General features: G+C 38.9%; 1 protein-coding gene across 4 annotated transcripts in view; it reads left to right on the forward strand.

Moving 5' to 3' along the window:
• Nucleotides 1-7,626: 7,626 nt before the first annotated feature.
• Nucleotides 7,627-18,559, forward strand: part of LOC110523269 — a 29,237-nt gene continuing 18,304 nt past the window's right edge. For 3 of the 4 annotated variants that reach the window (XM_021601817.2, XM_021601818.2, XM_036976866.1), the window contains exons 1-6: nucleotides 7,627-7,909; nucleotides 14,430-14,851; nucleotides 15,237-16,902; nucleotides 17,125-17,403; nucleotides 17,515-17,949; nucleotides 18,090-18,539. In XM_021601817.2, coding sequence (XP_021457492.2) covers nucleotides 14,482-14,851; nucleotides 15,237-16,902; nucleotides 17,125-17,403; nucleotides 17,515-17,949; nucleotides 18,090-18,539 — 3,200 coding nt within the window. In that variant the 5' untranslated portion in view covers nucleotides 7,627-7,909; nucleotides 14,430-14,481. The remainder of the gene's footprint in view (nucleotides 7,910-14,429; nucleotides 14,852-15,236; nucleotides 16,903-17,124; nucleotides 17,404-17,514; nucleotides 17,950-18,089; nucleotides 18,540-18,559) is intronic. The other variant, XM_036976867.1, reaches the window with a different exon arrangement.

Consider the following 18,559-nt stretch of genomic DNA (forward strand, 5'->3'; position numbering starts at 1 on the left):
AGGAAGCATGTTTTGGAATATTTGTATTCTTTACAGGCTTCCTTCTTTTCACTTTGTGGAGTAACTACAATGTTGTTGATCCATCCTCAGTTGCTTTCTCCTATCACAGCCATTAAACACGACCAATAGGCGCCCTTCTTTGCGAGGCATTGGAAAACCTCCCTGGTCTTCAGGTTTTTGCCCCATGTGACATATTTGGCTTTCCCATTTAATCTACAGTAACGGGAAGATATAACAAAAGTCCTTCCAACAAAAGCCTACATGTGTCAGCCAGGCCAGACAGCTCATTAGGCAGCCGGTTATGGCGACAGAATGAAAAGGGCGGCATTTTCAGAGCTAAACTGACCAATTTGTGTTTATTTTTATTTAACTAGGCAACTTAGTTAAGAACAAATTCTTATTTAAAATAACGGCCTACCCCGGCCAAACCCTAACCCGGATGACGCTGGGCCAATTGTGCGCTGCCCCAAGCATGGCCAGTTGTTAGATAGCCTGGAATTGAACCAGGGTCTGTAGTGATACCTCTAGCAAGGCCCGAAGACACACTTCCAACAACACATTAAACCTCACATAATTTTGCCCAAAAACAATGACAAATTCTCTCACCCAGTGGCATATGGGCTTTTTAGGTGAGCGCTGATGCCACCCTATGATAAGCAGTGACCACTGTCATAGGCGGGGATGCAACATATTTATCCATTCCCAGTGTGCCTCTCCAGGGTGCTGTTGGAGAGACGTCACTGCTGAGCTCCACCAACATTCCGTCCAAAAACGTATCTAACATAAATCATGTAGCAGATATAGGATAAGGTAGAATGAGTATGTGGCCTTTTCTGTAGCCTACAGGCTGGAGATAAAATGTATGACAATGTAATGAGATGGAAACTTTTTAAATCCTACAGGTTTCTCCGATCAAATAGCCTAACCTATATGTCGCCAAATTAAACAAAAGATGCGCTGAAATGTTAACATGTCCTAAAAATAGGACAGGTCAAAATATAATGGACAATCAGGCTACTCACAACTGCTGTCCAGGAGTTTCATCCCAAGGGCAACATTTTAATGATCAGTGGTTTCAAGTTTGTATCCGTACATTTTTCACGAGCTGATCATAGCGAAAAATAAAATACTTCCGCTGTGTAAACACATTGCAAATAGGCTCAGGATAACTCTGATATTCAGACCTTAAATAGCTAAATTGATAAGTCACAGGAATCAGGACTAATAAAGTCAATGCAACCGTCTGTTTTACAAACTGGTGGGCCTGTGGGCCTGCCACATGAATGGCTGTTCACAAAATTCCATTGCGGCCAGCTAAAACATCTGACACAAATAATCAACTAATCATGATCTTCAGTTTAGAATGCAATTAGTTTCATCAGCTGTGTTAACTAGGGATGGGGAAAAAGTGTGACACCACACTGGACACCACACTGGAGTTGCCTCTCCCTGCTGTACCTCAGTAAGCACGGACCGACGCTGGTACCTTTTGGATGTCTTTTTTGGTGCAGTCCTGACCAGCCTTGATTTCCACGTCCACGGATGTTGTTTTTTGGTCCGATCTGGACCAAGTCTGAACCAATCATAGACATCTATGTTTGGTTTAGATTTTGTGAGGTCTGGACTAGCCTTGATTTGACCCAAACATTAACGTCTATGAATTTTTTCAACTTTCATTCCGAAACAAAAACTAGTCTGAAAAAAACATACACCTATTTTCCCCTTTAATTCAGAACCTAAATTTAACCTAACTTTTACATCTGGAAAAAAATTCTAGTTTTTACATCTTTCAACGTAATTTTGCTTACTGGGACTATTCTTGTAGGGGCAGCAATGTTTTGGTCTAGCCTAGGGCGGCAGAACGGCCCAGTCCTGCTTCCAACCTAGTGTCACGTTCGTCGTAACAAGGAGACTGTGATATGCGTGATATGAATACATCTTCTTTTAATAAACGAAGAACACTTAACTATTCAAAACGAACGTGACACTATATAACACGAGTGCTGAAACAGGCAACTACACATAGACAATAACCCACCAAATACCCAAGGGATATGGCTACCTAAATATGGTCCCCAATGAGAAACAACGATAAACAGCTGCCTCTGATTGAGAACCAATCTAGGCAACCATAGACAAACACCTAGACTTGAAACAACCCCATAAACATACAAAAACCCTAGACAGGACAAAAACACATATATCACCCTCGTCACACCCTGACCTAACCAAAATAATAAAGAAAACAAAGAATACTATGGTCAGGGCGTGACACCTAGGCTATCTGAGATAATCTAAAGAAGTTTCAGGGCTTCCAACTTTTGACAAAGGTTTGGAGTGAGATTTGCTATGTGAATTTCATTGCTCAATGGCACAACCCCTAGACGGGGTTCTGGGTGTCCTCTCCCAGGAAAACTGTACTGTTTTAAAGCTCATTTCCTGCAATTCTACATATTTTGACATGGTTTAAGCTTATGACCAGGGTGGAAAAAAAAAAAAAAAATCCAGAGGTCAGGTGTATTTAGGACGACTGTTACTTTGAGTATGCTAATATTTGTACTTTACATCTTTTTTTGGGTGGTTTGAAACTTTATTCAGACAGTAATTAAATGAGCTGGGGAGACAGGAAAATGGAAGAAACATTAGAACGGTTGGATGCAGGGATTGATCCCTGATCTCAGGTGAAAAGCTGTATGTGACAGGGAGTGTTACCACTACACCAAAGCTCTGCACAAGAATTACTGATATTAACAATTGATGGCATTGGGTAACCAAATCATATTCTCCTCAATATTCAGTTGATTTATGCCTACTAGTTGAAGATCCTTGCCATCATATTACTCTACATAGACAAAATATTATGCATTTGTGAGTTGTGAGTCTCCCTAAAATGTTGAAAATGATATTTGATTCCTGGAGCATTTAATATCCAAAGCTTATTTCTATGACTTATTCTAAACTGTCCATGAATGGCTGAAATAATACATAGCCTCATATAATATATTTTGTAAATACATAGTAGGCATATCAGATTTTAATGAAATATGTGAATTCACTGGCAACATTGGAAAGAAGTGGAATAATAAAACAAGTGTGGGGAATAACAGTAGTGTTCTTGCTGACAAGCACAGTAATTACCCTATATTGTTACCCTATAGAATCCCCCATTGTTAAGAATGAGAATTGTTCCCCTGCTCAGACTAAATCAAGCAAATAAATCAAGCAAAGCCTCATATACTACCCACCACTGCAACCTGTATGCTCTCCTTGGCTGGCCCTCGCTTCATATTCATCGCCAAACCCACTGGCTCCAGGTCATCTATAAGTCTTTGCTAGGTAAACCCCCACCTTATCTCAGCTCACTGGTCACCATAGCAGCACCATAGCAGCAACCACCAGCATAGCAGCACGCGCTCCAGCAGGTATATTTCACAGGTCATCCCCAAAGCCAACACTTGCTTTGGCTGTCTTTCCTTCCAGTTCTCTGCTGCAAATGACTGGAACGAATTGCAAAAATCACTGAAGCTGGAGACTTATATCTCCCTCTCTAACTTTAAGCATCAGCTGTCAGAGCTGCTTACCGATCACTGGACCTGTACAAAGCCAATCTGTAAATAGCACACCCAACTACCTCGTCCCCATATTGTTATTTATCTTCATGCTCTTTTGCACTCCAGTATCTCTAGTTGCATATCATCATCTGCACATCTATCACTCCAGTGTTAATGCTCAATTGTAATTATTTTGCCTCTATGGCCTATTTATTGCCTACCTCCCTACATTTGCACTCACTTTGTGCAAATGTAGAAACTCCAGTTAATAGTCCTGCACCCAAAAAGACACAGAAAGAATTGTCTTTGCGCGAACTACAGGTCAACATAATCTATGCTGTATCGAAGAGCGTAAACATGCAAACACTGCAACCTCTGATAAATGCACTACACAGGATAAGACCTCCGGAGGAACATCTGGCAGAACGCCCAAAATATGTTTTTTAAATTAAAATAGGAGACAGAGCCAGTCACATGTAGGAACCAAATCATGTCTATGTACAGTAGGTTTAGCTAGCAGTAAGGAACACTCTTTTGGAGCTCACTTCAGACCGGTACTTATGCATCTAAGTTTAACTGTGACCTCTCCAGCTTGCTGACAATAAAGAGTGATTAATTCGATATTGACTTTGAGTGTCCTGTGTAAGATTTTCCACAACACATTCATATGGCTGACTATAAGAATGTGCAAAAATGATAAGAAATACTCTGGTGGTTATTGAAAATTAAATATCTCATTGTTATTGCATGATGATTTAGAAAATGTGATTAAGAATATAATTTATGTTTACTGGAATTTAACTACCTCTAATGCAGAATATGGGAAATATTGGGAACTGCTAAGATTTTAAATCCGCTCAGCCTGTATTACTTATGGAAAAGGGCTTGCTTTAAGAAGGAGGTTTGAGGTAGCTGATATCTCTAAGAAAATTGTTGATATCACAGAGATTGAGCATCATGATCTTAATGATAAAGCTAAATTGAATGATTTACAGAATCAACTAGATACATTTTATGAGGAAATGGCTAGAAGAGCCTTCATAAGATCCAGAAAACAATGTCTTGAAAAAAGCAAAAAGAACAGTAGATACTTTTTTAATTTGGAAAAGAGGAGAGGGGAACTCAACACACTTCGGAATCTTAAGATTAATGGGGTAACCTCTGAGGATAGAGAGTTGTTATCCGACTTTACCAACAAGTATTATGAGAATCTTTACTCCTTAGATAACAGTTTGAGTGACTAATGATCTTGATTCTATAGAGAATGTTAACTCGATTAGGGAAGAGTTCAGTCGGTCTTGTTGTCAAGATTTATCCATTATGGACATCCAATATGGGGTTGCTTAATAAAAAAATAACTAATGTACAGGTTGTGATAGATTAACCTCTGAATTTTACAAAACCTCTGAAGAAATAGCAACATGTTTACTTGAAACCTTTAAGCAGGCTATAAAGAAGGGAGAACTACCTGCCTCTCTGAAGGAAGGGGCTATTACTCTTATACCTAAACCAAACAAGGATCTCTTAATTATTGATAATTGCCATCCAATCACACTCCTAAATAACGACTAGAAAATTATAGCCTCAATCTTTGCGAAAAGGTTAAAGACCTGCTTGAATGATCTGGTTGATGAATGTCAATCAAAGTTATGAAAGTGCACAATACATCTAATAATCTGAGGCTGGTGTTAGATTTGGTTGAGTATTGTGATCTATTGGATGACTTCTCTGTTATCTTATTTCTGGATTTTCAGAAAGCGTTTGATACCTTAAGTCACAATTTTATCTTTGATTGTCTTACGCATTTGAAGTTTGCTAGTTTTTTGTTGATGATGCTATTAGAACTCTGTATAATGGTGACAATAGCTGAATCAAACTCTCATGGAATATCCTCAAGGTTTAACATTTACAAAGGAATACGACAAGGTTGTCCAATTCCACCTTATATTTTTGTTAGTAGCTCAAAGTCAATTTGAAGGCATTACATTCCAGGCCAGAGAGAACAAGATATCCCAACTGGCAGATGACACCTCACTTTTTTTGAAAAATGTGTCACAAACTAGATTAGCATTGGATATTGTGAAGCAGTTCTCCAAAATCTCAGGTTTGGTATTAAATCTTTCCAAATGTGAGATGTTTGTTCTGAAAGGAGCTGTCAATCCAGCAGATTGTAACATCTCTGAAAAATATACTGTAACCTACCTCAGTGTAAAGATCACCAAAAATCTTAAGGCTCTGAATGATCTTAATTTGAATCCTGTAACTGAATGTACAAATCTATCAAAAATAAATGATCCTCATGGTTAGGGAGGGATTTAATCCTAGACTGAGGGGCTATCGATTGACACTCAAATCCACTTGTTGTACCTTACATAGGCCATTGTACAACTTCATATGGAAAAACAAGCCACATAAGATAAAAATAGATGTTATCATCAACAGGGTTTGTGACGGCGGTCTAAATGTCTTAGACTTCAATCTCTTTTATCAGATATCAAAAGTCAACTGGGTTAAAAGGCACTTTAAAAAATCCTCGTAGTTTCTGGAATATTATACCTAATTTTGTTTTTCAGAAGCTCGGAGGGCTTAATTTTTTACTACAATGTCCCTATATTGTGGGTTAACTTCCTGTGAAATGGGCGGCTTTTCACAAGCAGGCTTTAATGTGCTGGCCTTTGCTGTATAAACACAACTTTCACCTCATAAATGATTGTATGGAATAATGGGTCAATATTACATAGAAACAAGATGTTATTTTACCGTAACTGGTTCTCGAAAAACATTGTCATTGTCAGCTAATTAGTTAGTATTTGTGTAAATCTATTGATGTGGAGAGCATTTATGTAAAGTTACAACTTTGAGGTTTCAAGCAAGGAAAATTATACCTAGTGAGAAAATCTTTACTTCAGAATAATGCTTATTTTGGAACATCTCCTATTGTAAGTGATATCCAGGTGAATGGCATAGGTTTACTAGATAAGAAATTCAACAATCGTTTAGTAAGGGATATTTTCTACAGACATTCTATTCCTTCTGCTATATTTTTTTGGGCATCATCGTTTGATGTAAACTGGCGCCGTGCTTGGCTCACTCCACACACATTTATGGTGACCAATAAAGTAAAGGAGATCTCCTTTAAGATTATCCATAGATTATACTTGTGTAATAGCTTGATTTCTAAATATATACCTGATGTTAACATAGAATGCAGTTTTTGTGAACTAGAAACGGAATCTATTGAACACTTACTCTGTAATTGTTTACATAGTGAGCTGTTCTGGACTGATGTAAAACTATCTATTGTCAGGAAAATGCATACAACCATTGAAATATCTAAGTTTGACATATTATTTTAATACACTGATTCCACAATTGAATGTCAGTATGTCATAAATCTCTTTATTTTATTAGGAAAACACAAATCAAAATGTATGTAGAAAAAGCCTTTAAAAAAAATGTTCTTCTGATTTGAAAAACGATTTAGAATCATTAAAACGTATTACAAAAAAATGTATTCACTACATGTCTATTTTTTTCACTTATTTTTTTTACATTTCACCTTTATTTAACCAGGTAGGCTAGTTGAGAACAAGTTCTCATTTACAACTGCGACCTGGCCAAGATAAAGGAAAGCAGTGCCACACAAACAACAACACAGAGTTCCACATGGAATAACAAACATATAGTCAATAATACGGTAGAAAAAAGTATATATACAGTGTGTGCAAATGAGGTAAGATAAGGGAGGTAGGTATAAGGCAATGAATAGGCCATAGCGGCTAAATAATTACAATATAGCAATTAACCACTGGAGTGATACATGTGCAGAAGATGAGTGTGCAAGTAGAAATACTGGGGCGCAAAGGAGCAAAATAAATCAAGTAAATTTGATTTGATATAATGTGGATTTGTATTATTCTTATGTTTTTGTCTTCCATATTTCTTTGTGTAATTCCTCTGTTTTTCGTGTTTTACGTGTTACTGTTAAATAAAAAAAATACAACATTTAAAAAATGCCGCTCTAATCTTAAGGGGCGTTTCTTTAAATACGTGATGGCACGACTGGCCAATGACAGAGCCCTGATGTTAAATAGCAGGCGAAGATGTTCCGATTTCAGAACGATTTAGAGCACAGTTGAAAAGTTAATACGCTGACTATAATGGACTAATTAGAAAAATAAAAGCAGTAATTTTCAATGCGTGAGATAAGACGTGTGTCTCCCGGCCAATGCTTGAGAGTTGGCAGCTCGGAGAAGGCTAGGGCTACAGTAACATAACCTATACGGAGGATACTGAGGCTATGATATCTAAATGGCTTTACACTGAATTCTGATGACAGGACAACCTGAGCATAAAAGGTAGGCAAGATCTATCATTGATACCTAGCTAAGTTGTTTTCAGCCGACTTACAGTAATGTCAACGCCATCACTTTTATTTTATATTCCGTGAACTGATGGAGATGAAATGGTTGAACTTTGTTTGTAGTTTCATTGTAAGAGAGCAAGGGGGATTTACTTGAAAGACGTGTATCCAAGTAACGTTAAGAACTCTCATTTCACTTTAATGGATTGATTTCATATCGAGGTAAATCGCGTGCATAAGAGTTTGCACTCGACTCAAAGTCCTGATATTACCAGCTAATATGTTTGACATGCCTTAATAGTGAGAAAAAACCATGGCGGTTAGTCAACCTAAAAGGGAAACTGAAAACCGGTATGAACATTGCACGCCCAACGTTAGTTGTGGGGAAGTGGGCATGGTTTACCAGGTCTAGGCACAATTTCTAACCCAGGGGCCTCTGAAAACCCGCCAAGGGCTGAAAACGTTTTTTTTTGTGACGCAAGAGAGGAGTTGCAACATTTATCCAATAACATTTTCCCCCCCCATAAAGTTATGAGTTAATAAAAAAGTAATATCGACGTCAATTTTTAATGACGTAGACTAAGAAGCAAAATTCAGTTTAATGTCAATAATAATTATTCCAGATAATTTTCCATCAATGGATTTCGATTTGACTTGTTTTGACAGCTATGATTAAGTAATAAGGCCCGAGGAAGTGTGGTATATGGCTTTTAAATCCATGTGCCAGCTCCATGTAGGCTACACAAGTGGCACAAATTGATTTGCAATGACTCCAGTGATATCGATATTTATATCGATATTTCAATATATTTATTGTATCAAATGGTAGGCTACAGTAGCCTGCCATGGCATAGAAATTAATAGCCTACTTGATGGCCAATATATGCAAATGTAGCCTATCATTCTCCACATTTAATGTAATTTTCATTGTGGACTTTTTCCCATAACACAAGCACGCGAGGGAGTTCCATAACTTCAATTTCACATTTCTACTCGCGATGCGCTCTAGACCCTAGAACTGAGTATAAGTAAAACCCTTTCCTTGAAAAGTCGAAATTAGAATGCAGTTCACTTTAAACCACCTCAGAGAGAATTTATCTAACGAGATGTAGTGCGCCTAAAGTCGTTTTCCAATGCTTTGTCGCCGTTATCAGTTCTAGCGCGTTAATATGTTTTATGAAAAATCTAAATAGACTACCTACAACTGGTAAAAAGTTGTCACGACGTGCGTGCCGCTCTGCGACACAGCTACCTCTGCTGTAGCACTCGTTCAACCAGTGCTCTCAACGCCCACACACCCCTCCAGCCCTCATCCTTTCCACCATTCAATTCAAATGGCTTTATTTAAAGCAACTGAAATAGATAATAAACTAAATTTAAATAAACAATATAAAATTAACAGTAAACATTACAACCACGAGTTTCAAAGGAATAGATATATTTCAAATGTCATATTATGGCATTCACTCACCTACTTGTTCACTCACAGCCTGTTCAATTCCTGATAAGCAGCAGTAGGTCATGGTGATATATATTACTATTGTAGCTGGAAATGGCAGATAAAAAAAAAAAAATGGATATCTACATAGGCGTACAGAGGCCCATTATCAGCAACCACACGTTGTGTTAGCTAATCCAAGTTGATCATTTTAAAAGGCTAATTGATCATTAGAAAACCCTTTTGCAATTATGTTAGCACAGCTGAAAAGGGTTGGGCTGATTTAAAAAAGCAATAAAACTGGCCTTTAGACTAGTTGGGTATCTGGAGCATCAGCATTTGTGGGTTCGATTACAGGCTCAAAATGGACAGAAACCAAGAACTTTCTTCTGAAACTCGTCAGTCTATTCTTGTTCTGAGAAATGAAGGCTATTACATGTGAGAAATTGCCAAGAAACTGAAGATCTCATACAACGCTTTGTACTATTCCCGTCACATAACAGAGCAAACTGGCTCTAACCAGAATAGAAAGAGGAGTGGGGGGCCCCGGTGCACAACTGAGCAAGAGGACAAGTACATTAGTGTCTAGTTTGAGAAACAGACGCCTCAACTGGCAGCTTCATTAAATAGTACCGGCAAAACTCCGGTCTCAACGTCAAAAGTAAAGAGGCGACTCTGGGATGCTGGCCTTCTAGGCATTCTTTTAAAGTTCAATACTCAAAACTTGATGACTTGGATTGAAGTTACTTAGAGATTATTTGGACATGAAATTCAGAGTATGCAAACTGGGGGACATTGAATTAAATTGTGTTTTGGTTAGAAAATGCTAATGTTAATGGTTGGTGGCAGTGTCAATAAACTTTGATCAGTGTGGAGAACAAATTTACCTGACCAGTCTGAAGTGTCTCCACTCCAATCATGAGGGGGGATTCTTTACAAACGCGCATCCAATCGCCTTAGTCCTAGACCCTTACTAAACCAAACTCCAATCTGCACCGTGAACAAAATGAGGATCTCTCCCGGGTGATGCCACAGTTACAATGCTTGTGACCTACAACTGCAAATCAAATTTGATTGGTCACATACACATGGTTAATAGATGTTAATGCGAGTGTAGCGAAATGTTTGTGCTTCTAGTTCCGACCATGCAGTCGGACCATATTTGCAAACAACAGCTGGTGCACGAAATCTAAGGAAGTCTCTAGATTTTGCTTGCCTGAAGTAGAATATATTGTAATAAACTGCAGGCCACACTACTTGCCTAGAGAGTTCTCAGCTATACTTTTCGTGGCTGTTTATTTTCCACCACAGACAGATGCTGGCACTAAGACCGCACTCAGTCAGCTGTATAAGGAAATAAGCAAACAGGAAACCACTCACCCAGAGGTGGCGCTCCTAGTGGCCAGAGACTTTAATGCAGGGAAACTTAAATCAGTTCTTCCAAATCTATCAACATGTTAAATGTGCAACCAGAGGGAAAAATATTCTTGATCACCTGTTCTCCACACACAGAGACGCGTACAAAGCTCTCCCTCGCCCTCCATTTGGTAAATCCGACCACAACTCTATCCTCCTGATTCCTGCTTACAAGCAAAAATTAAAGCAGGAAGCACCAGTTACTCGGTCTATTAAAAAAATGGTCAGATGAAGCAGATGCTAAACTATAGGACTGCTTTGCTATCACAGAATGGAACATGTTCCGGGATTCTTCCGATGACATTGAGGAATACACCACATCAGTCACTGGTTTTATCAATAAGTGCATTGAGGACGTCATCCCCACAGGGACTGCACGTACAGTGGGGAGAACAGATATTTGATACACTGCCGATTTTGCAGGTTTTCCTACTTACAAAGCATGTAGAGGTCTGTAATTTTTATCATAGGTACACTTCAACTGTGAGAGATGGAATTTTCAAAAACAATCGAGAAAATCACATTGTATAATTTTTAAGTAATTCATTTGCATTTTATTGCATTACATAAGTATTTGATACATCAGAAAAGCATAACTTAATATTTGGTACAGAAACCTTTGCTTGCAATTACAGAGATCATAAGTTTCCTGTAGTTCTTGACCAGGATTGCACACACTGCAGCAGGGATTTTGGCCCACTCCTCCATACAGACCTTCTCCAGATCCTTCAGGTTTCGGGAGTGTCGCTGGGCAATACAGACTTTAATTTTATTTTTTTTGTAATAATGACAATTACAACAATACTGAATGAACACTTATTTTAACTTAATATAATACATAAATAAAAATGCATTTAGCCTCAAATAAATAATGAAACTTGTTCAATTTGGTTTAAATAATGCAAAAACAAAGTGTTGGAGAAGTAAAAGTGCAATATGTGCTTGCGAAGAGCTGCTGGCAAAACGCACAAAAGTGCTGTTAGAATGAATGCTTACGAGCCTGCTGCTGCCTACCAACACTCAGTCAGACTGCTCTATCAAATCATAAGACTTAATTATAACATAATAACACACAGAAATAGGAGCCGTTGGTCATTAATATGGTCGAACTATCATTTTGAAAACAAAACTTTGTTATTTCAGTGAAATACGGGACCGTTCTGTATTTTATCTAACGGGTGGCATCCCTAAGTCTAAATATTCTTGTTACATTGCACAACCTTCAATGTTATGTCATAATTACGTAAAATTCGGGCAAATTAGTTCGCAATGAGCCAGGCGGCCCAAACTGTTGCATATACCCTGACTCTGCGTGCAATGAACGCAAGAGAAGTGACACAATTTCACCTGGTTAATATTGCCTGCTAACCTGGATTTCTTTTAGCTAAATATGCAGGTTTAAAAATATATACTTCTGTGTATTGATTTTAAGAAAGGCATTGGTGTTTATGGTTAGGTACAGTCGTCCAACGATTGTGCTTTTTTTGCAAATGCGCTTTTGTTAAATCATCCCCCAGCATTGCATCGATTATATGCAACGCAGGACATGCTAGATAAACTAGTAATATAATCAACCATGTGTAGTTATAACTAGTGATTATGATTGATTGTTTTTTATAAGGTAAGTTTAATGCTAGCTAGCAACTTACCTTGGCTTACTGCATTTGCGTAACAGGCAGTCTCCTCGTGGAGTGCAACGAGAGGCAGGTGGTTATAGCGTTGGACTAGTTAACTGTAAGGTTGCAAGATTGGTTCCCCTGAGTTGACAAGGTGAAACTCTGTCGTTCTGCCCCTGAACAAGGCAGTTAACCCACCGTTCCTAGGCCGTCATTGAAAATAAGAATGTGTTTATAACTCACTTGCCTAGTTAAATAAAGGTATAAAAAATATTTAAAAATTGGCGCCCAAAAATACCCATTTCCGATTGTTATGAAAACTTGATTTCGGCCCTAATTAATCGGCCATTCCGATTAATCGGTCGACCTCTAATACATACAATGTCTCCATTCTCTCAAGGCTTAAAGATCCTTCTGTCTCCCCGTCATCTACATTGATTGAAGTGGTTTTAACAGGTGACATCAATACGGGTTCATAGGTTTCACCTGGATTCACCTGGTCAGACAATAGAAGAGTAGGTGTTCTTAACCTTTTTGGGATAGGGGGCAGCATTTTCACTTTTGGATGAATAGCGTGCCCAGAGTGAACTGCCTCCTACTCTGTCCCAGATGCTAATATATGCATATTATTATTAGTATTGGATAGAAAACACTCTGAAGTTTCTAAAACTGTTTGAATGATGTCTGTGAGTATAACCAAACTCATGGCAGGCAAAAACCTGAGAAAAAAATCCAACCAGGAAGTGGGAAATTTGAGGTTTGTAGTTTTTCAACTCAGCCCCCATTGAAGATACAGTGGGCTATTAGTTATGTTTCACTTCCCAAGGCTTCCACTAGATGTCAACAGTATTTAGAACCTGTTTTGAGGATTCTACTCTTAAGGGGCTCATAAGAGCTCTTTGAGTGAGTGGTCTGGCAGAGTGCCACAGCCTCAGTTTGGCGCGCTCACGTGAAAGGTAGCTACGTTCCACTTCATTTGCATAGACAAAGGAATTGTCCAGTTGGAACATTAATGAAGTTGTATGTTTAAAACATCCTAAAGATTGATTCCATACTTAGTTTGGCATGTTTCTACGGGCTGTAACGGAACTTTTTGAACTTTTCGTCCAACGTTCGGCGCAACCTGAACACGCTTTTGGATTTGTTTACCAAATGCCCTAACAAAAGAAGATATTTGGACATAACTGATGGACATTATCGAACAAATCAAACATTTATGGTAGAACTGGGATTCCTGGGAATGCATTCTAATGAAGATCATCAAAGGTAAGTGAATATTTAAAATGCTATTTCTGAGTAATGTTGACTACCCAATATGGCGGGTATCTTTTTGGCAGCTTTGTTGTCTAAAGGCTGTACTCAGATTATTGCATGGTTTGCTTTCTCCGTAAAGTTTTTTTGAAATCTGACACAGCGGTTGCATTAAGGTGAAGTTTATCTAAAGTTCCATGTATAATTGTCGTATCTTTATCAATGTTTATTATGAGTATTTCTGTAAATTGATGTGGCTCTCTGCACAATCACCGCATGCTTTAGAACTACTGAACGTAACGCGCCAATGTAAACTCTGATTTTTTTATATAAATATGAACTTTATCAAACAAAACATACATGTATTGTGTAACATGAAGTCCTATGAGTGTCATCTGATGAAGATCATCAAAGGTTAGTGATTCATTTTATCTCTATTTCTGCTTTTTGTGACTCCTCTCTGGCTGGAAAAATGGCTGTGTTTTTCTGTGGCTTGGTGGTAACCTAACATAATCGTTTGTGGTGCTTTCGCTGTAAATCCTTTTTGAAATTAGACACTGTGGCTGGATTAACAAGGATTTTATCTTTAAATGGTGTAAAATACTTGTATGCTTGAGGAATTTTAATTATGAGATTTTTGTTGGTTTGAATTTGGCGCCCTGCACAAATTCGACATGTTAATTCATTTTTCATATCAGCTTCACATGGACTGCAAAAACATAGGCTTTGTAGATAGACAGGGATTTTCTTTTGATGTAGCTTCATAACATTATGTCTGACACTGTATTTTACAGGTACGACGGCAGACAAAGTTTACAGCTATGAAGCTGTAAGGGAACCCACAACATGGCAAGCACACAGCAGTCTGCTTTTGAGTATGTCCAAAATGGCAGAGCTCTTCTTGAGGGTCACCTCCAGAAACCCTCCTTGGTCGTTGATGAGTTGCGAAAGAATAACATCTTCAGCGAAAAACAAGTTAGAGAAATTAAATCCCATAAAAAGAGGTCTGTCAAAACCAGAAAGATGCTGGACATGATTATCAAGAAAGGGGAATATGCCAGCTATGAACTGTTAAAAATATTGTACAACACAAGGAACCAAACCTTACCAAGAACAAACCCTACCCAGAATCAACCTCGCCACCCAGATTTACATCAATGGATCAGCTGCTTTTCGTTTACGGATGACCCAGATTTACAGAGTGGCCTCGTCTCTGGTACGTAACGTGATCCAGCTGCTAGTATACGACAATAGAGTTGAGATTACAGGGTAGGTTAGCATGTCTTGGGGTATGATCTTTGACCCTCTAACTTTCACACATCATTATTCACGATTCATTCAGGATTATCCGTAGTCATGGTAGCATCCACATTAATGTAGAAGTGTTAGAAATATTACATTCTTATTTACAATAAGTGATTCCAAAATGACACAATACATAGTTTACCATTCATTTCATTCAAATAATCTGAAACACAACCAAAACAAACTGCAAATGCATCCAACAAGTTTGTAGCATCACAAGGTTGAAGTAGTCATTGTAAGGAAAATGTAAGGAAATGTTAGTGTTTTCTCATTATTCTTGTCTGTTTTCTCTCCAGAATCAGGGCCTTGTGAGAGGTACAAAAGGCAGCTGCGAACGAAAGCCGTTGAGTTTCTTCATGCAAAATGGGACCAGCACATGCATTTCCTCAAAGACAAGGCAAAATTCAAACCCTTTACTTACATTCCTGTCGTTTTGGACACCGACTCGAGTGAGCTGTCCAAAACTAAAAGCAAGTACAAAAAAGCACGCTCTAAGAAACTTAAGACTTACATTCCAAGAGACAAGGGAAAACTGTCCCCTGGTCACTTACTGGAAAGCAGTGAGAAAAAGATTCTACTTGTTGGTAAACCTGGCATTGGAAAGACAACTGTTGTCCAGCAAGTTTTAAATATCTGGGCAGAGAATGAGAATCCTCAAGAGAGTTATATGTTTTACTTTGATGAGCCTTCGATGACATCAATGTCTCACTCTTCACAGCCCTCATCCTTGAGGTCTCTGCTGTTTGAAAGATACCTAAAGCCAGAGGAAGGCACAGAGGATGTGGTGCTGTGTGATATTCAAAATAATTCAGAAAATGTTATCTTTGTGTTTGATGGGATCATGGATGTGATTGGCAACCCCGTGCTAAATAACATTTTGGCAAAAGAACTTCTGTGTGATGCCAAGATTCTGACCACGTGCAGACCAGAGGCAGAAGACTGCGAGTTTTTATCTGACTGGCCGTCTTACAGAGTGGAGGTCCAAGGATTCAACAATGAGTCCATCCATGCTTACTTAAAGTGGATGTTAGGCACTGAGGATGACTATGTTTGTAGTGTTACGAGCAACGACGCACTATTCAGTCTATGCCATGTCCCAATGTACGCTTTCATAGTGACTGCTTGTATTTCATTTAGTCCCTGTGAGGCTAAAAACCACCCATGCACCATAACAGAAATGTATGTGCGGATCTTTCGTCATTGCATGAAAAGACATGGTGACCAAAATGTTGAGTATCTGGATAAGTACATTCATGACAATATGGGGAACATCAAGTTTCTAGCTATAAACTCTTTCCAAGCTTTACTTGCGAAAACCGTAAACTTGACAGAAATGGATTGCAAGGACAACAGTGTTCAACATGCGTTCTTGTCATCCAGTGCAGCAAAGGAATCGTCAACTGGCCATTCGTTTGCTTTTCTCCACAACACGATGCAGGAGTTTTGGGCTGCTCTTTTTCTGTTGATGACACCTGGAAACATCACCTCCGTCCTTCAACAGTGTCAGACAGAAGAAGGAAAGTACTTGAAGTACATTGTGTCCTTCCTCTGTGGACTATTGTCCAGTGACATTGCTGAATTGATTAACTGTGTAGTGCCAGAGGACCAGATAAGGGAAATATCTGACATATACCTTGAGAAAGTCATAGACACCTTCCTCGGGCCTGCAATACTACACGGACATGATGAGTCCCATACCGAGTTGGATGCTGATCTCCTCTTCGTTTGCCAGTGCTTGTATGAGCACCAGTCACCCGAAGCCTGTTCACTCCTTCTACAAAAAGTGGAGTATGAGCTTGATCTCAGTGGACAATATCTCGATCCTCAACAGTGCTGTGCTGTGTCATATGTGATCAACCAGTCCACAAACAAGAATGTCTGTCTGTACCTGATTGACTGCACTTTCTCTGATCCAGGATTAAGGCTGATTCTGGGCTCTTTGAAAAATCTTCAATGTCTCAGGTGAGTCTGCTATCAGTGATCCTTTCCACTATGCTTGTAGCTTTGGAAGGGCTCTCAGCTCTGGCTGGAAGAGTTTAGACAGTATATTCATACTAATTGGTAAGATATTGTATCAATACTTTAACAGATTCTGAAAGTATCACATTGACATGGTACATAACATGGTTTGAACACTATCATCTTGCCTTTAGATAATTACAGTAACATAACTTGTGTTAATAGATTGGATCCCACTACACAATGTCAGGTGTGGAAAGCTGCTCTTCACTCAGGGAACCCGAGTGACTCTGAAGGCTTGCTAAGACTGTGTGAATATGAAATTCACTTAAGAGTCATGGAGAAACAGGACCAAAAGGTGTGGGAGAGAGTGGGAGAGGTCCTGAAGCACAAGAGACCAGAGAAGGTCAAACTCTGTCTACATTTGGTTGACAACTCACTGCATGCAGCTAATTCCTTGGGAAAGAGCATATTTGACCATTTGCCAAACGTTGAGGCTATCAGGTGGGTACATTAAATGTACTGGAGGGTCATTATGTAGGTTGTTTATTATGTAGCTGAGCTCAAACATAATTATGATAACTGTATAACCATTGTATAAAACCATTATTTTAGGTTTGTTGAACCTGTTGATCTGAGACGATCATTAGTGGCATGGAAAATGGAGGTGAGGTCATTCCAGCAGGATATTTTGCTGCACGGGGCTCTGTACCAGATGGAGACAGGACTGAAACGGGTAGAGGACCTGCAAGCAGTGCTTTGTCTGGCTAGCACATATTCTTTAGAGGAACAGAGCAAATTCATTTTGAGTTTGTACCAACATATAGGAAAATATGAGAATGATGAAGGTGTAGCAGTTTTACCAACATTGCAGCCAGTTTTCAAGTCATTTCCTGCAGTCTGGTACATACACTTTGCTGATACGAAGGCCTCTGTCCTCCTTGATGTGATGAAACTCCAAAACGTGAAGAAACCAGTGGAGCTGTGGTGGTCAAATGATGAGTGTGACATGAGCCTCATTCATTGTTTGCCTTATATTTCACAGCTAAGGCAAGTTATGTTTTGTTATTTGTGTGATTGAAACCCATTTTGTTTATGCGATTTACAGGCTAACACTTTTCATTGTCTATAGCTTTAGCATAAAGGTCCTAATGGAGTGTGGTCATTAAAAAAAAGTTCTCTGTGAACAGGTTCAATGACTGCATTCTGATCCAGTATGATGACACTAAAGGAACCATTGAAGGCCTTTTGAAACTATTCTGTTTTGCAAAGCAGCGTCAGCTTGAGACAGGAGAGGAGACACTGAGGATGCTGTCGACAGTATGCAGCTACTCAAACTTCCCTTTTGCGAGTGATAACAAAGACGAACAGAGTGATTTTCTGCTAGATTTATACTCCTCTGCAAAGTCGTTTGAACTTGAATTGGAGGGCCAAATTCTCCCATCATTGTTGACAGTCTTTCAGTCAGCTCAGCCTGCAGCCTGGGTCCTTGACCTCGGTACAGACAAGGCCTCCATCCTACTTGAGGTGCTGAAACTCCAAACAGAGAAGAAACCAGTTAGACTGAAGGGCTGGCTAGAAACTGATAAAAGCAAAATAAAGAGTTTTCTTCGGTGCCTACCATATATTTCACAACTGAGGTAGGTCAATGGTCAGTCCC

The sequence above is a fragment of the Oncorhynchus mykiss genome, chromosome 5 (genome assembly GCF_013265735.2).
Source record: "Oncorhynchus mykiss isolate Arlee chromosome 5, USDA_OmykA_1.1, whole genome shotgun sequence".
In the NCBI taxonomy this organism is placed as follows: Eukaryota; Metazoa; Chordata; class Actinopteri; order Salmoniformes; family Salmonidae; genus Oncorhynchus; species Oncorhynchus mykiss.